Raw genomic sequence first — 22,463 nt, 5'->3', positions numbered from 1 at the left:
GCATGTGCTGGGGGTTCACAACATCTGGGCTGAAGGTGCGGACGCACCCGGCAGCAGGCTCGGAGCATCTGCTCGGAAGCAGTGCGGGAGTCACGAGGATGCGTTTGTGCTCGAAGGTGGGAGAGGAGGGAGGTTGCTCAGCCTGCAACAACTGGATTGTGATTCCTGAAACCACGTCGTGCCTTCGGAGCCCTTCTGGGGTACCGGAGTAGGTTAGAGCTAGAAGACAGGGCTTTTTGAGTTGGTAGTTTCTTTTTTTCCTAAATAGGAAGATGTCCTGAAAAGCTAAATAACAAAACTAAACTCATAATGGGAGAAAACTAATGCCAGTGCCCAGGGCAACAAATGCCATTGGCAGGATCGGTTTACTACTTAATCCTACGTCTTTCAGGTGCCAGTCGGCTGGCTGTGTCAAAATCACGAGATCTCTTCTGACCGGAAATGCCTGGGGGGGAGGTCCTGTATATTTGTCAGCTGGAGTCAGCTGTGAAGATCACAGTAGTTGGCAAGGACTATTTTCCCCATTGCGCTAGTAACCAATGTGTTAATTGTAAACTGAAGCTTCGGGGCCTGACTCTCACTTCTCGGATATCCCCTTCCCCCATCTCACCTTGGCCAGAGCTCTAGGTCGGCTCCAGGGTCGGAGCGGTTTGCATGGGATATTTCAGGAAATCGCTTTCTTTAAGCCTCAGGGGGGCTGCATCTCTATGTTGAGTGGGACGTTAGCAATTTATCCTCCCTCGGTTTGAGGTGAGCAGGTACATGCTCTCACTTCCAATGAGAAAAATAGGATGGATGCTTTTCGCCTCTAAACCTGGCTGCTGTTGCCCGTGCCAGATGCTAGCGCGCTCCTTGAGCTCTAGCAGCCTATCTGCAGGCTGCAGAGAGGGACGTGGGCTCAGTGGGATTTCTGCACCGTGCGAGGTAAAAGTTGCTGAGTGTAGGGGCCTGGGGAGGAGGTTTTAACCTCTCCTGGGCAAGGTGGAGACTTTTCTGGAATGTCAGTTACGTAAATTGCCCTGGGATCTCTGCCATCAGGGGTTTAAACCGGCTTCCTTGTACCTTTGCTTTCTGAGTCACAGAGCAGAGGTGCTGTCACTGTGCTGGTGGTGAAGGCATCGGGCCTGTTGTCTGGAGGTTTGGTTTTTTCCACTGCACTGCAGGAGCACTAGCATCTGTTCCTGGGGTCTGGTCCCAGCTGGCACCCGTTGTCCCGGCCTGCCGGAGCTCAGCTTGGAGCTGTTCCGTGGAAAATGCATGGGAGTGGGCGGCAGTGGGAGTTAGGACCAATTCTTTGCAGCAGAAAAGTGGATCCACCTCTGTCCTGGGGACTGAGCTGGTTTCATCATAATTTTTTTCCCCCCGTTCTCTCCCCTGCTCCTGTCATTCAGAATATTGCTTATGTAGTTGAAAAATCTGGCTGGGGCAGTGTACAAGCGATAGAGCAGAGTTGGATGACTTAATCACCATAGCGATGGAAACTGTCATCCAGGCTGTGCTTTTCTTTAAACTCTTGCCTTGTTACACAAACATACAGCAACATAACTGATGTGGGATTACCACAGACCCAACCACTTCAAGCTAATTATTTTTGCTTGTATATATGTATCCTCTTTTACTGAGCAGAAGCTATTCACAAATAACTATCTTTTCCAAGCATCTTAGCTGAACAATGCATAAAACAATGATCAGAAGATACAGGAGGAAACTATGTGACTTTAGTCTCTGATATGCCTTGCGTGCAGCGCAGCTGACTCCCCGGTCTGTTTGGGCTGGGCGATTCTGTTGGAGATCTTTATTTCTGCAGAATTATTTCCTTTCTCTTAAACTGCACTAGGCAAACGCCATAAATTCCACTTCAGAAATAATAACAATAAAATGTCTTGTTCTTGTGTCAAGCTAGCAGAAGCTCTGGGGTGATGGCTGTCTTCCCCCACTCCTTCTCGCTTGAATGTTTCCCAGTTCGTTGCAGCTGGGAGAAGGAGCTCCTTTTGGTACCTTGCTGTGTTATATACTGACTAGGCAAAGCCTAGAGGTCCAGAAATAGCAGCGAGCTGCCCGTCTAAGCAGAGCTGTCGATAATCCGGGGTGACTTGTGCTGATCGTGCCAACTATGGAGGCCAGGCCTCGGTGGCGGTAGGAGCGGGCACAGTCTCTCGTGGTCCCGCCAGGGGTGGAACTTGCCCTGGTTTCAGACCAAAGTAGTGGTGGCCAGTTCTGTAAACTGCCGTCTGTGCTGTGGATTAGGTGGAATTAAAGGGGTTTAAAAAGCAAGATGTCCTAAAATAAATATCTCCAAGTTCAGCCTAGGCTGGCAGTTACGTAACTAAATACACTTGTTTTCCAGTATACTTTCCTGCGTGCTATTAAGAAAACTTATTAGAGCAGCAAGTGTGCGGAAGGGCCTTTGCATTACTTCTCAGGGAGGTTTAGCTGTCACTCACCCCAGAGGTGCCCGAGCTGCCAGGCTGACGCTCCGTGTGGCCATCAGATTAGCTCTGTAATCCCCATTTCCCATGGCCGCGCAGCAGTACCAGCTGGAAGGCTGCAGAGACAGGCCGCTGGCCCTGGTGAGACACGTGCAGCTGCCTTCTTGGTGGCTCAGGCCCTGCTCTGCCACCAGTCTGTGTCAGCTCCTTGCTGCCGTGGGCACCCGAGGGAAGGAGCTGGGCCGCCTGGTGAGATCCTTGCAACAGGTATCGCTTGGTTACTGCCTGCGGGGAGCCCTTCTGAGTTGCTTTCAGGGTAGGACGTTCGGGCAACTCCTTTCCAACCAGGAGAACAATGTGCTGTGAGAGTGTATCTGGCACAATCAGAGGCAAACACATACGCGCTCGCTAACACGCTGTGCATGGTATGCAGGAGGAGTACAGAAATAAAGCATTTTAAAGAGACAAACGTCAAGCCAAGAAACCCACAAACTATTTCAGCTGTACTTATAGCGCGGTGAATAGCTGTTTTCTGTCTTGTGATGTGATGGCTCTGTAGTTGTGTATTTTCATCTTGGAGGTTTACAAATGGCTCTTGAATCCCATATCAGGGAATAAATACTCTGTTTGTCCTCTGGAGTAGAAGGAAAGCATTTGGCTCTGCAGTTTGCTCTTTACAAATCTGTCCTACACCAGCTTGAGAAAGTGACTGTTGCAGCAGGAGTTAGTGGGATGAAATGGAGGAAAGCTGCTGAATTAGTGACCAAAAGGGCAGGTCCCTGCTGCCTCACTCCCTGTCCTGCTCTGAGACCTTGTTCTGCTGGTGTCTTTCATCTGGAGGAAGTCTGGCAGGTCCAGGGGTAGCACCTGGTGTCTCCTAGCTTAGCCCTGAAGCTGAAGGGTTGAACAGACCCTGCGTTCATTCGCCACGTGCTGATCTTCCCAAGGGAATGAAGGAGTTTGTCCCACGCTTCAACTCATCCCCTCTCCTGACACGTGTCGTGTAGATCTGTTCTCTAGACCATGAGCCAGGCTCCACTTCCCCCTGTTTGACATGGAAATTCTACTTCTTATGGGACATGAGATGTTTTAGACGTAAACAGCCCTCCCAGAGTTATGGTTTTGATTAGCAGCGACTTATGAATTGTTGATCAGTGACAGCTGAGCCAGTAAACATGAGCATGTTTCCAAGTCCGGCTATCTCGAGCACAGCGTCTCCCCCCTCTTTGTGGAGGATATACATAAACACAAAATCTTACTTCACTTCTTAGATATTCTTTGTGCTAATGGCACCAATAGCTTTGTGTAAACATCAGGGCTATGTTCCTCTGGAAGAACTTGGCTTGCATGGTAGTGCTGTTACTTTTTTTTCAGCCATTGGCTGAAAATACGTAGGAACTTGAAGCCTACTACAGTTGGTACAAAGAGTGGTTTATGGAGCTCAGAATGGGTCCAGATAAATAAAAATATTGCAGGGCTAGCATCAGTCTAAGAGGCAGGTCTTCCTTTCCTCAGCTGGTGCGGCGGTACTGTGCATTGTAGTAGAATTAAGCTGTTCTGTGAGGTGCTGTGAGGTCACCTTGGGATGAAATGGGAGGAGAGAGGCCTAAATATGGAGATATGTGGAGGCTTTGGGCTATTGTCTGTGGATTTGGAGCATCTGAAAACTAAACTTGTACATAAATGAGTCTTTTGGCTCTTCTGTGCTACACCCTTTATTATAAATTAGCTGCAAGCTGGTACCCAAGCAGTTTAAAAATGGCAGCGATGACCTGCCTATGGAAAACAGAAGGATGTAAACCTGGAAGCACCATTTGAATGTGGTAGAAACCTACTGAAGCATTAACATCAGGTTTTCCCAGTGGCTCCAAAAGCTCTCTGAAGAGTAACAAATGCAAGTTTTCTCTTGCTTTGTGTTAAAAGGAAGTAGAATAAGTCTAGCCCAAAGGGTAGAAGAGGGTAGCATACTCCTAAGACATGTCAGGTTGAAGTCTCCTTGCTTTTTCCAGGAAGAAGCTGACTTTCTTTCTGTTAAACTCTTGAAAGGTTGTAAAACCCAGACACTGAACTAAGAATCTGAAGCTGAAATATAACTGCATTGCATCTCTTCTCTTGGGTCATAAAAGCAAAAGACAAGTGAATAACTTTGCTTTGATTTTTTTCAAAGAACGTGAGGACTTCCATGAATTTTTGCAGCCTGAGACTGTATTACGAATAGACATGAAAGCAAAATCTTCTTGCCCTCGTTTCTCTCCACAGTCTGCAGAAAACCTTTTGTACGCGCTTATCATGCTCCGAGTATCTATATCTAAGCAAATCCCACCCACCTTTGCTCCTGCCAGCTTCTCCAGGCACGGTGCTGGGCTGAACCTGATATGCCTTTGCTTCAGCTCTGAGCGTGACCAGCCTGATGCCATTCCAGGCAGTTCGGGTCACCTGTTGTGACTTTGTTAAAGAGCTCCAGCAACAGAAACTTGACTTGCAGGCCAAAGGTGGCCTGGAGGCTGTAAACTGCACTCACTGCCTTCCTGTCTTTGCTTAATCTCCCCGGCTTGCTGCTTCTAGCGGCTCCACAGCAACAGCGGAGGGTGCAGCTGCAATGTGAGCGTGGGAGGTGGGACAGTGCAACCGCGTGGCTGTGTCTCTAGAGCAGTTTCTGCAGGGCGTGCTGCCGAGTGTGGGACTCCCGCACACACCGCCTCTGGGAATCCAAGTCTGAGGAGTGAAAGGGTGAAACCATAAGTGGCCCTAATTAATTGTTGGGGAGAACGTGGAGGCGCACCTCAGACAAGAGACTTATTTACACAAGGTCTTTTCCTTGGCAGAAAGAGTCTTTTGCTATGTCCTCTAGAATTTTCAGCAATCTTGTACCATGTCTGAAAGTGGCATTCTCCTCTATCTGTCCTGCATGAAAGGCTCTTGAACTAAACCGTCCAAGGGGGTGTGAGAGGAGAGGTCCCCGTGCCTGGCATTTGCTAATGGAGGGTTCTCTTGCTTTGCAGAATGGGCAGGCTGCTCCAGAAGAAGGTGGGAATCCTCCATCCCAGGTAAAAATGCAGCTGGCTTAAGTCTTTCACTCATCCCTCTGAGCTGCATGCAGTGTGTGAACTGACTTTGTGAATGGGTTGGGGAAGGCTATTTTTAAACCCTTTAAACTGCTGCTTTGTAATCTGGATGAGTGCATGTGGGAGTGTGAGGGCCTGAAGTGGGGGAAGACAAACCTTCTCTTTTCCCATCTCTTTGGCCATCCAAACGCATCTGGAAAGTTTCTCCAAAGCAGCGTTCAAGGTGATCTTGAACTCTGCACAGGAAGAGCTACCTCAGTCCAGCACATGGGAGATGGACAGGCGGCCAGAGCAGAGGGCCAGAAGCAAGGATCCCTGGGGTGTTCCAGTGCCATGTTTACACCCTTCTCTATGTTGTGATCTTGCCAGATGGGGTGAGAAATGCAAGAGTGTTTAAGTGCTTTGGCATAGTTGTCCTTGCTGAGTGCCTGGTATCTCCGTTTATTCTCATGGCCTCGTGGGGCTGGGAGGAGTTGCACTTCTGACAAGTTGCCCTCTGTGTCCCCAGTGACATTAGCAGGGAATAGTAGAGGCAACTGAGCTGTGCTCTCCCGTGTTTTGGGCTATGGTCTTACATGCTGAGCCTTCTTCAGACACCTAAAGCTCTTCCTGCTCTGCGCATGAGCAACAACATGTTGCGGGACTTGATTTCTCTGACGTGAGCCCTTTCCAGGCAGGAGACCTGGGATCCATATTGTTAACATGGGTGTTTCCTACCACTGTAAATTGTGCCCATACTTCTTTGTCCTGCAAGATACTGTGCAGAGCAGTACCTCGAAAGTGTAAGTCTTTCAGGATTTCCTTTTCTAATACGTACATGTTGTGACCGTGAACAGTGGCACTACATGTTTGATTTGGCTTGGGAGACCTTGCTGAATGGATTGTCTAGAGTTTTTGTCCTGCGCCTTACACTCAGTGAGTGCCCTATGGCAGTCTGTCACTTTGAATCATCTTCCTTTTCTGCACTAAAGGGCATGGAAGCTTATTTTATTGTTTTTTTTTTTTTCCAGTTGGTTACCATCACAAAGAAGTTTAAGCCTAAAAACAATTGTCTACTTCTCAGCCAGTTCTTTTCCGGAAACTCATGTTGGACTTCTAATATTGCTCTAGCATCTCAATTACCTGCTCTGCATTTCTGTCCCAGTTGCTGGACTGGCACGTTCCCAATGGCTTGCAAGAAATCTGGCATGGGTCAGAGGAACTCAGGTCAATGATAATGTGCGCTTCTCTCCCCTGAGAATAATTTTTTCATGTTCCTTCACTGTCTGCATCTCTGGCACAAAAAAAAAAATCTGTCTCTTCTGGTTATATTCCAGCTGGACTTCTAAGACTTGGGACTTTGCCCCTTTCATCTTCAAACACTCATCTAAACTGCCCTCCTGTAAAAGCAGCTAAGGATGTTGCTTTAAAAATAATTGCAGTTTTTTTCTTTGAAGGTCATCACGCTGGGAAAAACCCTGGCTGATTCCAGGTGTAGATGCAGCCTCACAGAAAGATCATGTGATAGAGGCCTAAAAGCAGTTGTGGTTCTTTGCCACTCCGTGTCTGTCTCTGTCCCTCTGTGTCCATGTCACAGCTGGGGAGCTAGAGCGGAGAAGCAGGGCAAGTTGTCCAACATCCCACAGCAGGTTGGGAAGGGAACCGCAAGGACCTTGTGCTGGTACAGGTGTTCTGCTTTGCACTTTTCCAAGGCACCGGGGCCAAAATGCCTGTGCACAGTGTCTGACCATCCCATTTTCGGTAACTTCTTAAATGTGTGAAGCTCTGTTACATGTTCCTGAAATAGCCTCTTTAGTATTTTCCAAGTTTGTACAAGGTACGTATTCTACCAGCACACAGGCAAATGAAATCCTTACTATAAACACATACCTTAAACTTCAGGGCTGACTCTGGCACTCCACACCAGCTCTGACGCTCCAGATAGGGGAAGCAAGCAGGCAGTGAACTGAATGTCTGAGTATTTTTATGTTCATTTGGGGGTAGACATTGTCATCAGCAGCTTCTGGCACCAGCTTCTTGTTTTTGCCTATAGCAAGGACTGAAGAAGGAGAGCTAAAGCAGCAGTAAATGTTTTGAGTTGTGTACTCTTAAGCTGAAAGTTGCTCAGGATCCCTTACATGCCCCTCAAATTTAGCATGGCTGTGCATGGAGAGCTGTAAGGGTAGCAGGCACCTTTATTCTAGGATTGTATTTGCTATCCTTTTGCAGCTAATTCTGTGATATCTTCTAAAAATAGCCCGAAGCAGCAGACAACAAGGATTACTCAACACCCACACAGAAGTGCCAGCCCTCCTCCTGTCCCCATAAGTGGGATGCTGCCAGAAGTACAATCTTTATTTAGTTGGGCAATAATCAAAGGAGCTTTGAAAAGGAGGAAATCCAAGAGTTCCTCAAAAGAGGTGGGAACTTTGCAGCTGGTAGCACAAGACTGATGCCGCCCAGTGCCTCAGTCTTCTCTATCCCACCATCCCACCTGCTGTTGCTGCGTGTTCAGGTCTTTGGGCAGGCAACACGATGCAACGGTCACTACAGGTGTAGTGAGGGGATGTTTTGGGCCAGGCTGGCTGTGGTCTCTGAATAGCCTGATACTTTCAAGCTGCCTCTCTAGCTGCGACTCAGCTTCCTGCCAAGGACATCTGGTGCATTTCACAACTTCTTGTGGCTTTTATTCTTGTGTGGATTCCCACCTTTTGAGAAGAATTGTGGTACGCAAGTCCCTGCAAGCATCGTACCTTGGTGTTTTTATCTGAGTATCTTGGAAATGCCTGCAAGATCCTACAGGCTGGGCAGAGAATTATCCAGAGTGACTGCCTCCCCTCTCATGGCCACAGGGAAAGGAACCTGGCCCTGCAGGGTCAGGGCCATCCTTACGGCACCCGAACTGGAATGCTGTTGCGAATTCACAGGTTCGGAAGCCGAACCCTCTCCTGCCAATGAGCACACTCCTAAATTGCTGATGCCTGCGTCTTTGCTTATCTGGAGGTTCCCTACTGTAAGGAGCTTGTGATCAGCCAGGCAGCCCAGGCCTCGTCCCCAAAACCAGATTGCTAATCCAGTGCTAACTCGAGCAGGCCACCTTTGGAAGAGATAGGTGTACAGGGATGGCTCTTTTCCCCCTTCCCTCTGGGGTTGTTGTTTGACCTGTTTACATTTGACATTGGCTTTAGGATGGCAGCAGTGCAGTCAGCATAGGGTTTCAGTGCAACTTCTGTGGGCTGCTAACAGAAGAGCTGTTCTTTCAAATTCATGTTGGTGGTGGAGGCCTCATGTTGCAGGACTGCTGCCCCCAGCATCCTGTGTGCTTCAGAGAGGGCTCAGAGTCTGCTTTCCTCCTGTTTTACCTGTTTCTGTTGACACAGCCTGGGCTGCTAGGGTGTTCTTCCACAGAGAGAAACGTCTCCTGTGACAGTTTCTGGGTTAACCCTCTGGCCTCCCCAGTGGTGCTGCTTGTCTGCGCTGGACTTGGACTTAGTCTCGCCCCAGAAGCAGAGTGGAAGGTCTCTTGCCTTGCTCTCAAAAGCTGCTCTGTGCCAGGGGCTAATTGGCAGTGCTGTGCGTTGGTCTCTAGGTACTGAATCTCATTCCCTCCTGTGTTCTGTAGATTTTAATTGTCAGGTAGGCTGAAGATTGGTCCTTGTTCAGCTGTGGAACAGCAACAGAGGGCTTGAATTCAGGAGAAAAATGGAACCTCTCATAACTGGGGTTTTACAGCCTGCTCTGTAGCCAGCTCGGCTGAGGGGTGAACATGTGCTCCCTGAAGGTGCCAAGTGTGAGGAATTATGCATGAAAGTACAACACCCAATTAGTGAAATCACTTCATAATGAAGAGCAGAGGAGTGGATTTGCAGTGCTGAGCATGCCCACTCTCTCTGGAGGTAACACTGGCACAGGCTGGGAGCACTGATCAGCTTGTTCTTGGGTGATAATCACAGTGCACAATGAAAACTAGGGAAGTGAATAAGTAACCTCTTCCAGCTCTGCTTTGCACCATAAAAGAGACCTTTGAGACCTTGAGGCAGGAGCAAGGGCCTGCTCTGCTGCGTGTGCCAGATGTGAGGTGCCCTACCTGCTCGGGCTGTTTGGCTGCAGACCATAACTGGAACGCAGCGAAGGGGAAGACACAGCTCTTGCCCAGCTCTGTATAACTCCTACTAATTCATCTTCATATCCTGGTCAGGTAGAGCTTGCAGGGAGATCTTTCCCTCTGCATCTTCAGCAGGGGAAGCTAAAGGCAGGAACCCAGGACACTAACATGTCTCGCCAGAGAAATACACATATCACCAGTGTTAACATTATCTTGTGTTGTTCTGGACTGAACACCCCGTTGTAATGCCCTAGTGATGACAAAGACCTGTGTAGGTGTACATCCTTGTACCAGCTGCAGGCACAGCTCTGAACTGTAATTCTTTGGGATGAGTTGGAAGAAAGAGGGTTGTAACCATCGACCTGACAGCTGAAAGAAAAGAGGCTGCAGCTCTGTTCTTGTCTTCTTCTGTGGTTCAGTATAGAACACTGCCCTGCTAGAAGTAAGGCTGGTTCTTTTTTTTGCTAGATTCTTCATACCCTGCTCGAGGTACCTGGGCCCAGTTCTCCAATCTGACCTGCAACCTGGGCACAGCTAGAACATCTTCCTTGCAGGCTGGGTTTTACCGCTGGTGAGGAATCCTTCTCTGACCTCTAGTCACAAACTGGGAGTTGTCCATGCTCCTCCAGCAGGATGCAGCGAAGGAAGTCTTTGTGCTGCTCCAGCATGGCATGTTGCATTAGTGCTAGTTCATAGCTCGTTTCCCACAGTACGTCTCTCTCCTTAGCCCAAGCTTTGTGCAGTGCCTGTTGCTGGTCAGCTTCACTGATTGTGTGGCAGAAACATCCACTGACAGTTGTCCTGTCTTCTCTGGAGCTACATCACCAAGTGGGAGGTCAGATGGGGGAACTTAAAGCACCTGCTTTTCACAGTGTGGATGGGAGAGAGAGTCATTTGAGACCTGCTGGCCACCAAAGGGCAAGTCCAGCATGCCCATCTAGTGTCCGGGTGGTGTGGGTCTCTTGTTACGCAGGCCACGTGTTATCAGCATTGCAAGAGAACTTTTATTCCAAGTGCAAATCCTGTTGACAGAAGACATGTCCAGTATTGTGATCCTCATCAGTATTGGACACAGCTCTAATCTTGGCCTCTTAAAATGAAGGGTTTTAAAACAAACAGATGAAATGCTGTCTTTTGAACCAGAGGCCTGTTATGTTTGCACAGCTGCTGCTGTCTTCTCTATGAATCAGAAAGCTGTTTAATGTGAGAAGAGACAGGTAGCTCAGCAAATCCCTTCTTCTGCCCAGTGTTCTTCCCCGCCCCCGCAGCTTAGCAAAGCGTGATCCCGCTGCTTCGGTGCCCACGGTCTGTGCAGCACCTGGGATAACCCGATGGGAGCAGAACATCTCCTCGAATGCGGTGTTCCCTGGAAATCTGCCTTCCCCTCTCCAACATGAGGACTGGCTGGAGCTATTGCTGCTCTTAACACTCAGCTTTTTCAGCCTGTCAGTGGTAAAGCTCTTAGTTAAACTGGCTGTTCCATATTGTCAGTTGAAGTAATCAAATGGTTTTGTTTTTAATGTAATGCCTGACAGCTGCCCAGCTTGTTCCTGCCAGAACGTTTGCTCTTCGTCCTTGGCAAGGCTGGGCTATGGTTAACAGCAAGCTTCTGAGCTCTTAAAAGAAAAAAAACCCAACAAATAAATGCCTGTTTGAGGAGCCCAGTCTCTGATGAGCTGCAGACTCTAATGCATAATTGAAGAGGGGTCAGTTTACAGGACTTGCACATGAGGAATGCAGCAATGTCTGCAGAGCTCGCGAGCAGCGCTGTAACAACCTCTGCACATTGTGCCTGGTGTAGTTCGACTGATCAAAACTGCTCTGGCTTCTCCTCTTCCCCTTTCCATCCTCCTTATGGATTAATAGATCTGTATCCAAAACCCCTCTTTTACTGAAAGAAAAACAAAACAAAACTCTTTTACTGCATGAGGTAGCTGGAGGAAACCTGTGTCATCCATCCCTTGGTCAAGGTTTGCAGGATGAATTCTCTTGAGCCTGCAGCAAGGCAAGGGGATCTTCCTATCAGCCCTTCCTCAGCCTTGTTTCTCACGACTTTTTGAGCTGTGTGCTTCTTCTGGGAAGAAGCATAAGGAAAGCCAAAGCTCTGCCTGCGCTTCCTCAGAGGGCTAGATGAGCCTTGTGCTCCTCTCTCTCTCTGAAAGAAAGGTAGGTTGAAATTAGCCGCAGAAGATGGGGTGGGGAAGCTCTGTAGTGGTGACGGTTCCCTCTGTGCCAGGGACAAGCAGCAGAGCGTGCTGACGCTGGTGAGAACCCCGAAGAGCTCAGACTCAAGAACTTACTTATTCTCATTTGATTTTTGAAAGGGTCAGAGGGAGACTGTGTCCCTGGAACGTGCCACAGGTGCATTATTTAACTCTGAGCTTTGTGTCCTGTTCGCTGGATTTGGAGGGCAACTGGCTTCATCCCTGACACAGGTGCAGATCTGGCGCTCTCCCCGCAGACACGAGCATTCTTTCTGAAGCTCCTGCAGCTTTACAAGTGTCAGCTTTATTTGGAAGCTGGAGTGTGGTTTTGACACAAGCAGTAAATTCCTTCCATAGCTCCAGGTGAATCTGTAATAACTCTTTTCCCCTCGCTGTGCTGTGCTGTGCTGTGCTGCCTGTCAGGCACCACCGCAGGGAGAGGCTATGGACTGTCCTAGGGATTTTGCAGCAACAAGACAGCACAGACACAAGCGCAAGCAGCTGCCGTGGGTGCTGTAAGTGGGCAGGGGGCAAGCAGCACTTGCAAACTTTGGACACAGAGAGCTTTGAGCCCTGACTCTCTGTTGAGGACTCCTGCCTGGCCTGGAGCCTTTCCCCTTCCCTTTTGCCCTTAGTGAAAACTACTGGCTTATTCGCCTGCTGCTGCCTCTGCGGTGAGGAAAGCAGGGGCACTGTCCCAGCTGGCTGGGCTTAGGGGAAACTCCAACAGCTCTCGCTGTCATGATGCTCTAAGGCAGAAAGAGCCTTTCCCAACTGCAGCTTGGAATCTGGGCCCTTCCCTAGCTAGTCCTGGAGTGCAGATCCAGGAGTTGTCACCCTCACCTTCAGGTAAGGAAAATGAGGGGATTCATCTCTTCCCTAGAGAAAAAAACAGGGACATGCTGTGTCGCGAGCAGCTGTCAGACCTCTCTGCATTTCTTGTCCACCTCAGCTTCCCCTTCTGAGGGAGCATTCATGCAAGGACTTAATCCACACTTGCAGAAAGCCTCGAAACCTCGGCCTCAGCAAAGCTTCTGGTGTGGCTCTAGGAATACTGGAGGGACTGATAATCTTTTTGTGCTCCCGTAAGCGCTCTGGGATGTGGTAGTATCGATTCCTTCGCTGTGAGAAGAGGTGTATTTAGCTGAACTGCTGTGGCTCAGGCTGGCCTAGTTACAAATCAGGAATATGCAGTATCTGATTACAGAAAGGGGGAGGTGATGTCTGTGCGCTATCAGCAGGCCAGCGAGAAAGCGCTGGATGCTAAACCAGAGACTGGTGTCTAAAGGTGCATATTGTGTTTGGGGCTGCCGCTTCTTTTGGGCTAGTCTGTGCGGGCGTAGCGCTGGGACGGAGGAGCCTCAGGTCTCCACATCGACAGAGCGCGGGAAAAAAAGAAGCTCCTTAAAATGATAGTTTTCTTATCTTGGGTGAAAAGGACAAAACATGTTATTCCCAATATTCAGGATGACTGTAATCCTGTAATGTGATAGTTGGAAAGGGGAAAGCTGCCAATCTTAATGTTTTGCTGTCCTGGGCCAGGCGCCCGAGTCAAGCATATGCCTTGCACCATGGCTAAGCAGTGGGGGGGGGGCAGAGGGGTTGCTGGCTGCCACAGTGTTTTTTACAGGTGTTAAAGGAAAATTTGTGCTTGGTTATGGCAAGCGCTCATCCTATGTGCTCTCACCGGGGTGCTGGCAACACGCAGCTCAGGGTGTGTTTTGCATGTGGTTTTTTTCTTTTAATGCTGGCATAGTTCAGAGCCTCCCTCCCAGATGGTGACAAACACTTTACTTTCTATGCATCTTGCACGTGTCCTTCCTAGAGGGTCAGGCAGAGGTGGATTCTTTAATTGTGCACATACCAAAATCTGATATGTATGGGACAAAGGCTCTACCAAGTCCCGAGACCACTTTTGTGAATATCCTGCAGCAAAGAAACTGCCCGCTGCACGTGTGTTGTGGGAGGAGTATGGAATTCGTGCGTTCTTGTGATAGAGAATAGTTTCCACATCCCACGATAACTCCAGGGGCAGCAAACAAGCCTCAGTTGTAGTTGTGAAACCAGTGTTATATTTTTCTAACTCGGTTAGAAGGAGTCTTCGTTTTCTCCAGCGAGAGTCCGAAACCAGCAGAACTACGGCACGTCTGGGTGGAGGATAGTGCTTCAGCACTAGTTCCGAAGAATGGTATTCATTTAGAAAAGTCTGGGGCATGGTCTCTTGGTTTCACCACCATCAAAACATAAGTTCATCTGAGCTTGAGAATGGACTAACTTTTCTCCTTGCCAGGAAGCAATCTCTAGAGTTGCGGGAAGGGGAGGCAGTATCCTTTGCACTTTCTAAATGGAGACTAATTTGTTCTTTAGAAGCTACATAATTAAGTACTTTCTTATCTCCTGGCATTTAAAGGTGTTTTCCTCTTTGGTATCTCATTTCAGCCAGTGCAAAGTCTTGCCTGCTGTGAATGCTTCCCTTGTAGCTGCAGCTCTGCGGCAGGCTAGCGTGCCACAAGTGAGCCATGGGAAATTCTCTGTTTCGTGAAGGTCTTTTGCCTGAGCTTGCGTCTTTAGCCCAAACTGTTCACTGTCAGCTGATCCCAGCCAGTTGTGACTTGTGGTGCCTGGAAAGGGTGGAGAATTTTTTTTTTTTTTTTTTTTTTTCTTTTAGAAACTTGCAGGATCTGGTGCCAGAATCCCTTCCCCTGGAGAGCTTGGGCCGGGAGCAGGGAGGAGGATGGAGGAGTGCGAGGGGGGATCCCTGCGTCTGCGCCAGAGCTTTTCTGCTCTCTCTATCTACTCACTGTTCGTTCCACGAGGGACCCTAGCTCTCTGGTGTAAAGCAGCTGTTTTGGTGCTCCTGGTGAGATGAGTCGGGTAACAACTGAGCAGACCAGAAAGGATGCTATTTAGGAAATGGGTCCGTTCTGCTCTTGCCTTCTGTTTTCAGAACAGAAACACGTTTTGGACTTTAAAGATGCTCCGAGTGCCACCTGCTGGAGTGAGCACGAACGGGGAGCCCAGCGGCTCGGGCCAGCCGTACCTCGCCGAGGTGGCTTCGGCGCCCTTGCGACTCTCAGCCGGTTCCTGGCAGTGAGGCAGCCTGACCCACACTGTACCCACCGGTACCTGTCACTGCTGTCCCACCGCATCCGGCTGGGAAATCCCGTGGCTCTGTTACAGCTGCTCTTCTGCGTGTTGCCCGAGAGGGTGCTGGTGTCTAATTTTTGGCCTCCAGGATTTTTTGCAGCATTTCCTTCCTGTGATAACTCCGTCCACCTTCGTGGAAGATGATGTGGGCCACTTCGGTGCTTACAAGCAAAGTGAACTTTCTCTGGTGAGCTGGGCCTGTAGAGCACGGCACGGAGCTGCTCCCTCCTAACGTGAAACAGCCTGGATGTTCCCTGTTGTAAGGAGCAATTCCCTTTTTAGGAATTTGCTAAGCTCTTCTTGCAAACCTCTGGCGCGAAAGCTCTCCATCAGGAACCCACCCCCATCGTTATCCGCTTCTCAGGAAGCTCCAGCTGCCGAAGTCTCTGGTGTTCTGTAGTTGTGTTTGTAGAAGTGACTTTGTCCAAGGCTTCCAGCTTCAAAGCTGCCCTGCGGGAGGCCCTGCCTTCCCCCACCCCGTGCGCTCTGGTGGGCTTGCAGAGGCTTTTGTCTATCAAAACAGCGTATGCCCTTGTTCGGCTGAGCTTAGTTTAAAGTGCGCCAGGACTAATGAAGCTGTGTCTTTCCCTCTAGATCTGTCTCTCAGATTGCTCTAAGAATCTCCCTCTTCTTTTAAACTCTGTCCATGACCTGAAGCATTTATGCTCTCTTGCTTCTCCCTCCTCCTACAAAAGCTGTTGGGAATTCTCTGATGTGTCAAAGGCACAGGCCTGCCTCATCCCTGCATCCGCCGCCTCCCTTTAGAAAACCTCCGGGACTGAATTCTTCTGCAGCTTTTCCTGCTCCGAGCGCGGCTGGAAGCAGCTGAGGAGCTGCAGTGCAAGGTTCCATGTCCCTCCTCCCTGACCTCTTGCAGATGTGTGCAAGCACATGCTAAGCTAAAGAAACCCTCTCTTAAAAAAAACCAAAAACCCTACAATATAACAGTGGTCAGACCTTCGCTTGGAGCATGCAGCCCTGCAATGGTGCTGGATCTGTGACGTGTGGGATGATGCCGCAGTGGGAAAGTGAGAGCCCAGCAGGTTGCAAAGCTGCAGGGAAGGCCAGGTACGGCACTGAGGGAGCTGGTATGGCACAGGGAACGTCAGCTAGAATTAAACCAGTTGGGACATGTGCAAGGGAACAGGACAAATTCTCCTCTTGGGTAGGAAGGTCTTTAAATCTGCTTGAGGCTTCACATTATTTTTTTTTTCTTTAATTGTGTGTATGTGTAAGCAAGAGAGATGGCTTCAGACTTTAAGCTCTTGAATACATACTGGATAATGAAATGCCCACTTAATTAGAAAAAGTGAAACTCTTGAATCCTCCCAGCTGTTTTTTAACTTTGACAATTGAATGAAATTAATACGATCTTGCAAAATGTTCTGCTTGGCTGGACTTCTGTTTTTAACTTCTCTTAGCTGCAGTGCAGACTAGACTGCCTTGTCAAAACTAGGATTTAATAGTGCTGGTTACCACGTTTCGGCTGACAGTTTTAAAGTCTGCAACCTCTCTTGGTTCACGAAGGTTGGATAAAGAGGGTCTCCTCCATGGTTAACGTCGCTGTAAAACTTAGGGCAGCAACCAAGTGTCCCTGCCAGCAGCAGGTTTTTAACCCTGGGGCAGGGGCGGGTTGATGCTGTGACTGCGCCGCGCGGAGGGGCGCGTTCAGCGCGGGTACGCGGGGACGTTTCGCAGCCTAGCAGAGCAGCCGGCTCACGAAAGGTCCGGGAGCGGCCGCAGGCTTCTCGGCAGATGTCGGTCGGAGGCAAGGTTTCCTGCGGTGCGAGCCAGCGGCGCTTGCCACGCTTTCCTGGAAGTCGGTGGACGGCAACGAAGCGAGCTGAAATCTGCAGCTGCAGATACGACCATCTTGCTGCTGTGGGCAGCGCTTCCTCTTGCGTCAAAATGGCTCCTGCCTCGAGGTCTGAGCGCCCTCGTTGCAAACCTCCCTTCTCCTGCTGCCTCCTGGCCCCTCTCTCTCGAACAGCTCCAGTCCGTCGTCCACGCTGGCTGACGGGCGCATTCAGGCGCAGGCAGCGCAAGCCGAACCCTGCGCTTGCCAAGGGCGCGCGGCGTGTCTCTGCTCGGGAAAGATCTGTGCTGCGGGCTGACAAGGGCACCCTGCAGGATTTCGCAGCCTGGGGTGGTCCCAGGAACACCTGAAGGTGGTCCACCAAAGAAGTGCAGGCAAAAGTACCTAGTTTGTGCTAATTCTTTGGTTGCAGCTGAGAAAGACTGTCAGCCTTGCCCAAATAAGGTCCCCTACACGAGGGGAGGCAGTGGCTGGTGAGGTTTCTTTGCGTTGTTTGTTCCCCTTTTTGAGAACCACCAACTTAAAAAAAAGTTCCAGACAGACCGAGCTGGCTTTGCCTCTCTGCTCTTTACAACAGCAAAAAGCACCCTCGCTTCCTGTGTGAAGCTAGTGGGATCGCGCGCTTCCCATTTATTGCAAGCTCCTTCTAGAGTGGGAGCACTGGTTACCAGCAGTTGCTGCTCCTCCGTGGCAGGGATTATTGCTCTAAAACAGATTGCACAGCACAACTTTGTGCAAAGCTTCAGGAGTGTGAAGCTCCCAGGCTCTGGAGACCGGCACCCTCCTGTCGGCCCCCAAGAGCAGTCGGGGCTGGAGAGGTCTTTGCAAGCTGCAGCCCCAGCCACTGCACCCTCTCAGGGCTGCAAGCACCCATGGGTCTCCATCAGCTTCATCTGAGACCTTTGTGCTTCCTGGCCTGCAGCCGAAACCTCTCCTGAGGCATCTCTTTGGTCTAGCATGGGGGCACGAGTCCCACTTCTAAAGCGTATTGAAATGACAGCAGCTGTCTCTCTTCAGACAGCAGTTCTTCACACCACCGGCTTCCTGTTTGTGAAATGCTGATCCTTCCCTCCCCTCTTCATGTGACTGATACCGTTTCCAGTGCTTGGTGGGATGTAATTGGATCTTGGCAGGAGACAAAGGCAGTCCCTGGTTATTCTGGTTTAAAACTGGGGTTAGCAAGATGTCCTGTTTTACCGAGCTGATGCTAGACTTGCTGGAGCTTAGCCCTAAAGTCTCGTCTGCTGACGCAGAATTTAATTACAGCATCTTTAAACCATGTACTGGGAATCATTTATATCTGGCACCATCGGATTTGGGGTCATCTTTCTTGGGAGTAAGGTGCTTGTGACAGCAGGTTCACACAGAGGTTATAGTTAGGCCTTGGAGCTTCAGTGCCAGCGTCTGTGCTGAACAGCATCTGGCCTGCTGTTGCTCAGGTTGCCTCATCTCAGTTCTCCCAGGACCCTTGGGCACAGGAACAGGACAAACAGAACTGGTAAACCCAGTTCTGTCCCCAACTTCTTTCCTCTGCCAAAAATATGGAATAATGCCTAGAAGCAACTTAAATCTGCTTTGAGAGGGTCAAACTCACCCTGCATGTGTAAGGTCACTTGGAAGTGTGACAGTTGGAGACTCCTGCCTGGGCTCAGCCTGTGTGTTTCTTGCACTTAGACTCACAACCTGCCTGTTCACAGGCAGCTGCTTGTACAGCAGTTTCCCTGGGTATATGCTGCACGCTTGGCTTCTCTGATGTAAGGTGATACTTCCCTGATGTATATCACCTTATATTGGAATTATTGCCTGTCTATTTGGTACTGATCCCTTCTCTTGGGAGCACAGACAGAGGACCATGCTGTCTGCAACAGCCCTCCCTTTGCTGGCTGTTAACGGCATCTGCAGTGAAGAGCTGATGGCTTCTACTGCCAGACGAGAATGTTTTATGGTCTCTAGGTTTAGCAGAGTGACTTCGGGTTGGGCTTCTTCCTTGTGAAAAGCCTCAGGAGTTCAGAGGGCTGTTTCTGGGTGAGCAAAGGGGCGGGCAGGTTGAGCCAGACCCCTGGTGGGGCAGGAAGAGATGAGGATGCAGCTATGTGAGTGAGCAAAGAGCTCTTGGGATGCTTCTGTGTAGACGTAACTGCAGTTTGGAAGCAGCTTTAATGCTGCAGTCCAGGGAGACACTGAGCAGCTTAACAGCTGCAGAAGTTGCGTGCATCTGGAAAGAAGTTCAACTAGGAACGGCAATCTTGGATGTGGCAGCTGTGACTTTTAAGGTACAGAGTGGGCACAGCTAAAGGGATGCTGCTAAGTAGCCAATGACCTTGCAGTGACGCCAGTAAAACAGTTGGGTAACTTGTGAAACCATATAGGGCATGTATTTTGCATAGATGAAATGCAGATGGCCTCCTGACGGGAACTGGGAGTAAGCACATGGCTTGCTCTTTTCCTTGCGAACACAGACATTGGGGAGGATTTATTCAGAGACACAGTCCATGTCTGCACTGTCTGACTTGGCCGGTTCCAAATTCCATCTCCTTCCCCCTCTGGTCGTATTAGGACATCCCTGGACATATAAATGCACTGTACAGAGCAGTGTCACTGGGTGGGAGTTGACCCTTGAGCAAGTGGGCAGGATTGTGTAATGCTCTCATAAGATGTCAGCGTGCAGACCTCACATGGGGCCACTCAGCAGTTTCCAAAAGACCTGATCCTGCAGGGTGCAGGCTACCAAGCACAGGGAGAAAGCAGTGAAGGATGCAGAAAATGCCTCCTTCTGGCCTCTTCCCTGGAGATGTGCAGTGCTGGGTTTGAACAGCTGATCGCACCGGGATCGTGTTTGTGCTGGAATCGGCACAAACCAGTGTGCTGCTCGGAGCAGGGACAGCGCGACTTTGGGGAAGAAAGCTGGATGGAGCCTCAGTCACCTCTTGCTGGCTTACGTGGTGACTGAAGTCACTCTTTCTGTGTCTGTTTTCCTATCTGTAAAATGGGGGAATTATAATAGCAATCCTCCTGAAAAGCCTGCTGAGATTTGCTGATGGAAAGAGCTGTGTATAGGCACCAGTAAAATCATCCAGCGTCTTCATTTGGCTGCCGGTATTCTGCAGCGATCGCCACACAATGCAATTTCCCCATACGAAACCACAATTTCCTTTCAGTGAAAACTCCCAAAATACATCCCAGTGACGTAACTACTACTTGGGGTTCTTGTGCTAGTCTGGGTGCTGCAGAGAGCTCTAAGTTCAGAAGCCAGCTTGCAAACTATGGGAGGATAGCAGCCTAGAGCTTTGGAGATGCTGAGGCTCCTCTTTCGCAGCAAGCCAAGGATCCAGGAGGCAAGTGTCTAGCTGATAAAAAAAATATATATATATATCTGCTCTGCATACAGTACTGTGCTCTGTCTGTTCTGCAGGACGTGAGGAGAAGTCGGTGAATCGCCTGACCTTAGAGAGCCAGGCCGTGACTAGTTTTAATTAACAACTTCTGTTTTGGAAAAAGGCATTTCTCATGGTAGAACTGTTTTCTAAGAAATGCCTTTCCTAGGTGCTGCCAGAATTTGGGAATGTTTTGGGACCAGAGCATGTGTGAAGCAACAGAAATTAAAACAGCTTCTGGTTAGTTGTTGATGAATAGGAAGCTAAATGCCAAAAGCATAATCTGTTGCTAGCTTTTGCAGGTTTTTTTTTTCTTGCGTTCAGATGTGACTGTATCAACCAGCGAAGTGACAAAATGTGAGCAAAAACAAACCTGTCTCTTGGCTTCTGGCTTGTAAAATTCTTCCTCAAAAAGGGGAAGAAGTAGGAAAGAGGACTTGTATTTTGAACTTCTTTGTCTTAGAAAGAAACTATATATGTCCCCAGCCCCTGTTCTAGGATGACTAAGCCATCTGTGCAGTTAGAATGCAGCATTAAGAAGTTCAAAAAAAGTTGTCTCCTCCTCTGACTTATAGCAACTTCCTGATTTCAAACCTGGCCGGTGGGCGTGGATGTTCTTTAATTTTCCAGGAGCAGCAAATGTAATTTCCCAATCATGCAGGAATCAGTGTAAAATGGCCTCCCCTGAGGCCGTAGGTGTCAGAAGATGGCTGATAACTCCCAGGAGCGGTATCTCACACGGGTAGGGTGGACCTGCATAGGGATCCGTGCTTGTGCCTTTGGCAGGAAAATCAAACCCATCTCACCAAACGTGGCGGTTTGTGCACGCTCGGTGGTCAGAGCAAGGTGCTGCAGAGCCCAGGCGGTGAAGGAGCTGGTTTCCTTGTGGGTAGATGCGATGCCCGGGAGGGAGTGTTGAGGTTTTGGTGATCACTTTTGGGAGCTCGGGAAGGGGTTCGGTTGTGGCTTTGTTAGATGTGTCAGCCAGCTGTGAAGGGCATCCGCTTCCCACCATGGCAGAACGGGACGGCCACCTTCTCCCAGCTCTGAAGAGATCTTAGCCAGCCCTGTGCCGAGAGGAGAGCGGTGGAGGGGGAGGAAGAGGTGAATGCAGTGGTCCCCTCTGATGTGATTCAGTCTTTCCGGAGCTTAGAATCGGTTAATTCTTAACTCTAATATCACTGTTTTCACGCAGCTCCTCCCTTCCCTCAGGGCTTGCTTTTTCTTCTTTCCTCTCATCTCTCCCTAGCTCCTGTCCTACTTTCAGACTGCTGATGGCGAGTCGCAGCCATCCTGCCTTGCTCTGCGCCCACCCAGTTGGCGTTCTTGGAGCTGTAGGTCCCTGCCAGCGCCGCAGGCTCCCACGTGCTCTGTCGTGCTGACTAACTACTTTAAAAGAAACAATAGAAGTCACTGCTCAAGTCCCTCTTCAGATCCCTTCTGTGTGCAGTCACATGAGTTTTATCTCATCTGCAAATGAAGACTTGAACCTCTCAGAGGAAACGTTTCAAATCTGATTTGATTTGGGGGTGATTTTTTTGATTTAAATTTCAGCTCATTCTCTCAAAACCAGCTGAAAAAGCACCTAGCTGTGATAGCAAATCTACTTGCATGCAATAAAATACAGCAGGCTTGGAGATCTAAGGTCTGACCTTCCAAAAACTTGCTTCTTCCCTTAAGTCTTGAGTTTTTGGGAGGAGAGAGTGCTACATCCTAGTTGAAAAGTGGTTCTTTTCTCAGCTCCTTTTAAATGCTTCTGCATCTCTCCCCATATGGGTTCATAGAATTGTACCTGGTCCCAGAGGCAGTGTAAACTAATATTTCTAATACTGCTCAGGGACCTGTCATAGAAGCTGAGCTGGCCCTTCCCTGTCCTCAAGGGATGTGATGAGTTCTTGTATTTGAATGTGTTCCTCCTGGTTGCTTTAGAAATGCTGAGTGTTCCTCTGAGGAGAAACCCTCTCTTAGTCATGGGGTGGGTCCCAAACTTCTCAGCTTTGCAGTACTGAAAACTCAGGACACCGCTACCAGAACAAGAGATGCTTTTGGAGTTTGTCCAGATGTAGCTGAGAGTAAAATCTGATCTAGATGCTAATCAACCTGCCAGAAATCCAGTCTCTCTCTTGAGTGGTGGGGCTGTGAATCTTGGGGAACGTGTGACCAATTTCCAGCACTTTGTCCTTCTCCACTGCCTGTCATCAGAGTCCATCAAAGCCTTTAATACTAGCTGGCTCCTCCTTCTCTCCTGGCACCATCAGCACAACTCAAAATCACATCCAGAGGAGGGATGTGTGGGATGCCACCAGTGACTCTGTAAATTGCTTGCCTGGTCCTGCTAAACTAG

General features: G+C 49.4%; 1 protein-coding gene across 7 annotated transcripts in view; it reads left to right on the top strand.

Annotated features, from left to right (window-relative positions):
* Positions 1-22,463, top strand: part of RPS6KA1 (ribosomal protein S6 kinase A1) — a 49,965-nt gene that overhangs the window by 7,929 nt on the left and 19,573 nt on the right. For 2 of the 7 annotated variants that reach the window (XM_026062514.1, XM_026062513.1), the window contains one exon: positions 5,432-5,476. The exons of 2 other annotated variants lie outside the window; for them this stretch is intronic. In XM_026062514.1, the coding sequence (XP_025918299.1) occupies positions 5,432-5,476 (45 nt within the window). Of the gene's footprint in view, positions 1-5,431; positions 5,477-15,153; positions 15,189-19,973; positions 20,081-20,810; positions 20,862-22,463 lie in introns of those variants that run through there. 3 more of the 7 variants (XM_026062521.1, XM_026062517.1, XM_026062519.1) reach the window with 3 other exon arrangements.

The sequence above is a fragment of the Apteryx rowi genome, unplaced genomic scaffold, assembly GCF_003343035.1.
Source record: "Apteryx rowi isolate R43461 unplaced genomic scaffold, aptRow1 scaffold_190, whole genome shotgun sequence".
Lineage (NCBI taxonomy): Eukaryota > Metazoa > Chordata > Aves > Apterygiformes > Apterygidae > Apteryx > Apteryx rowi.
Note: the sequence above shows the minus strand (reverse complement) of the source record. Positions and strands in the feature narration are given on the sequence as shown.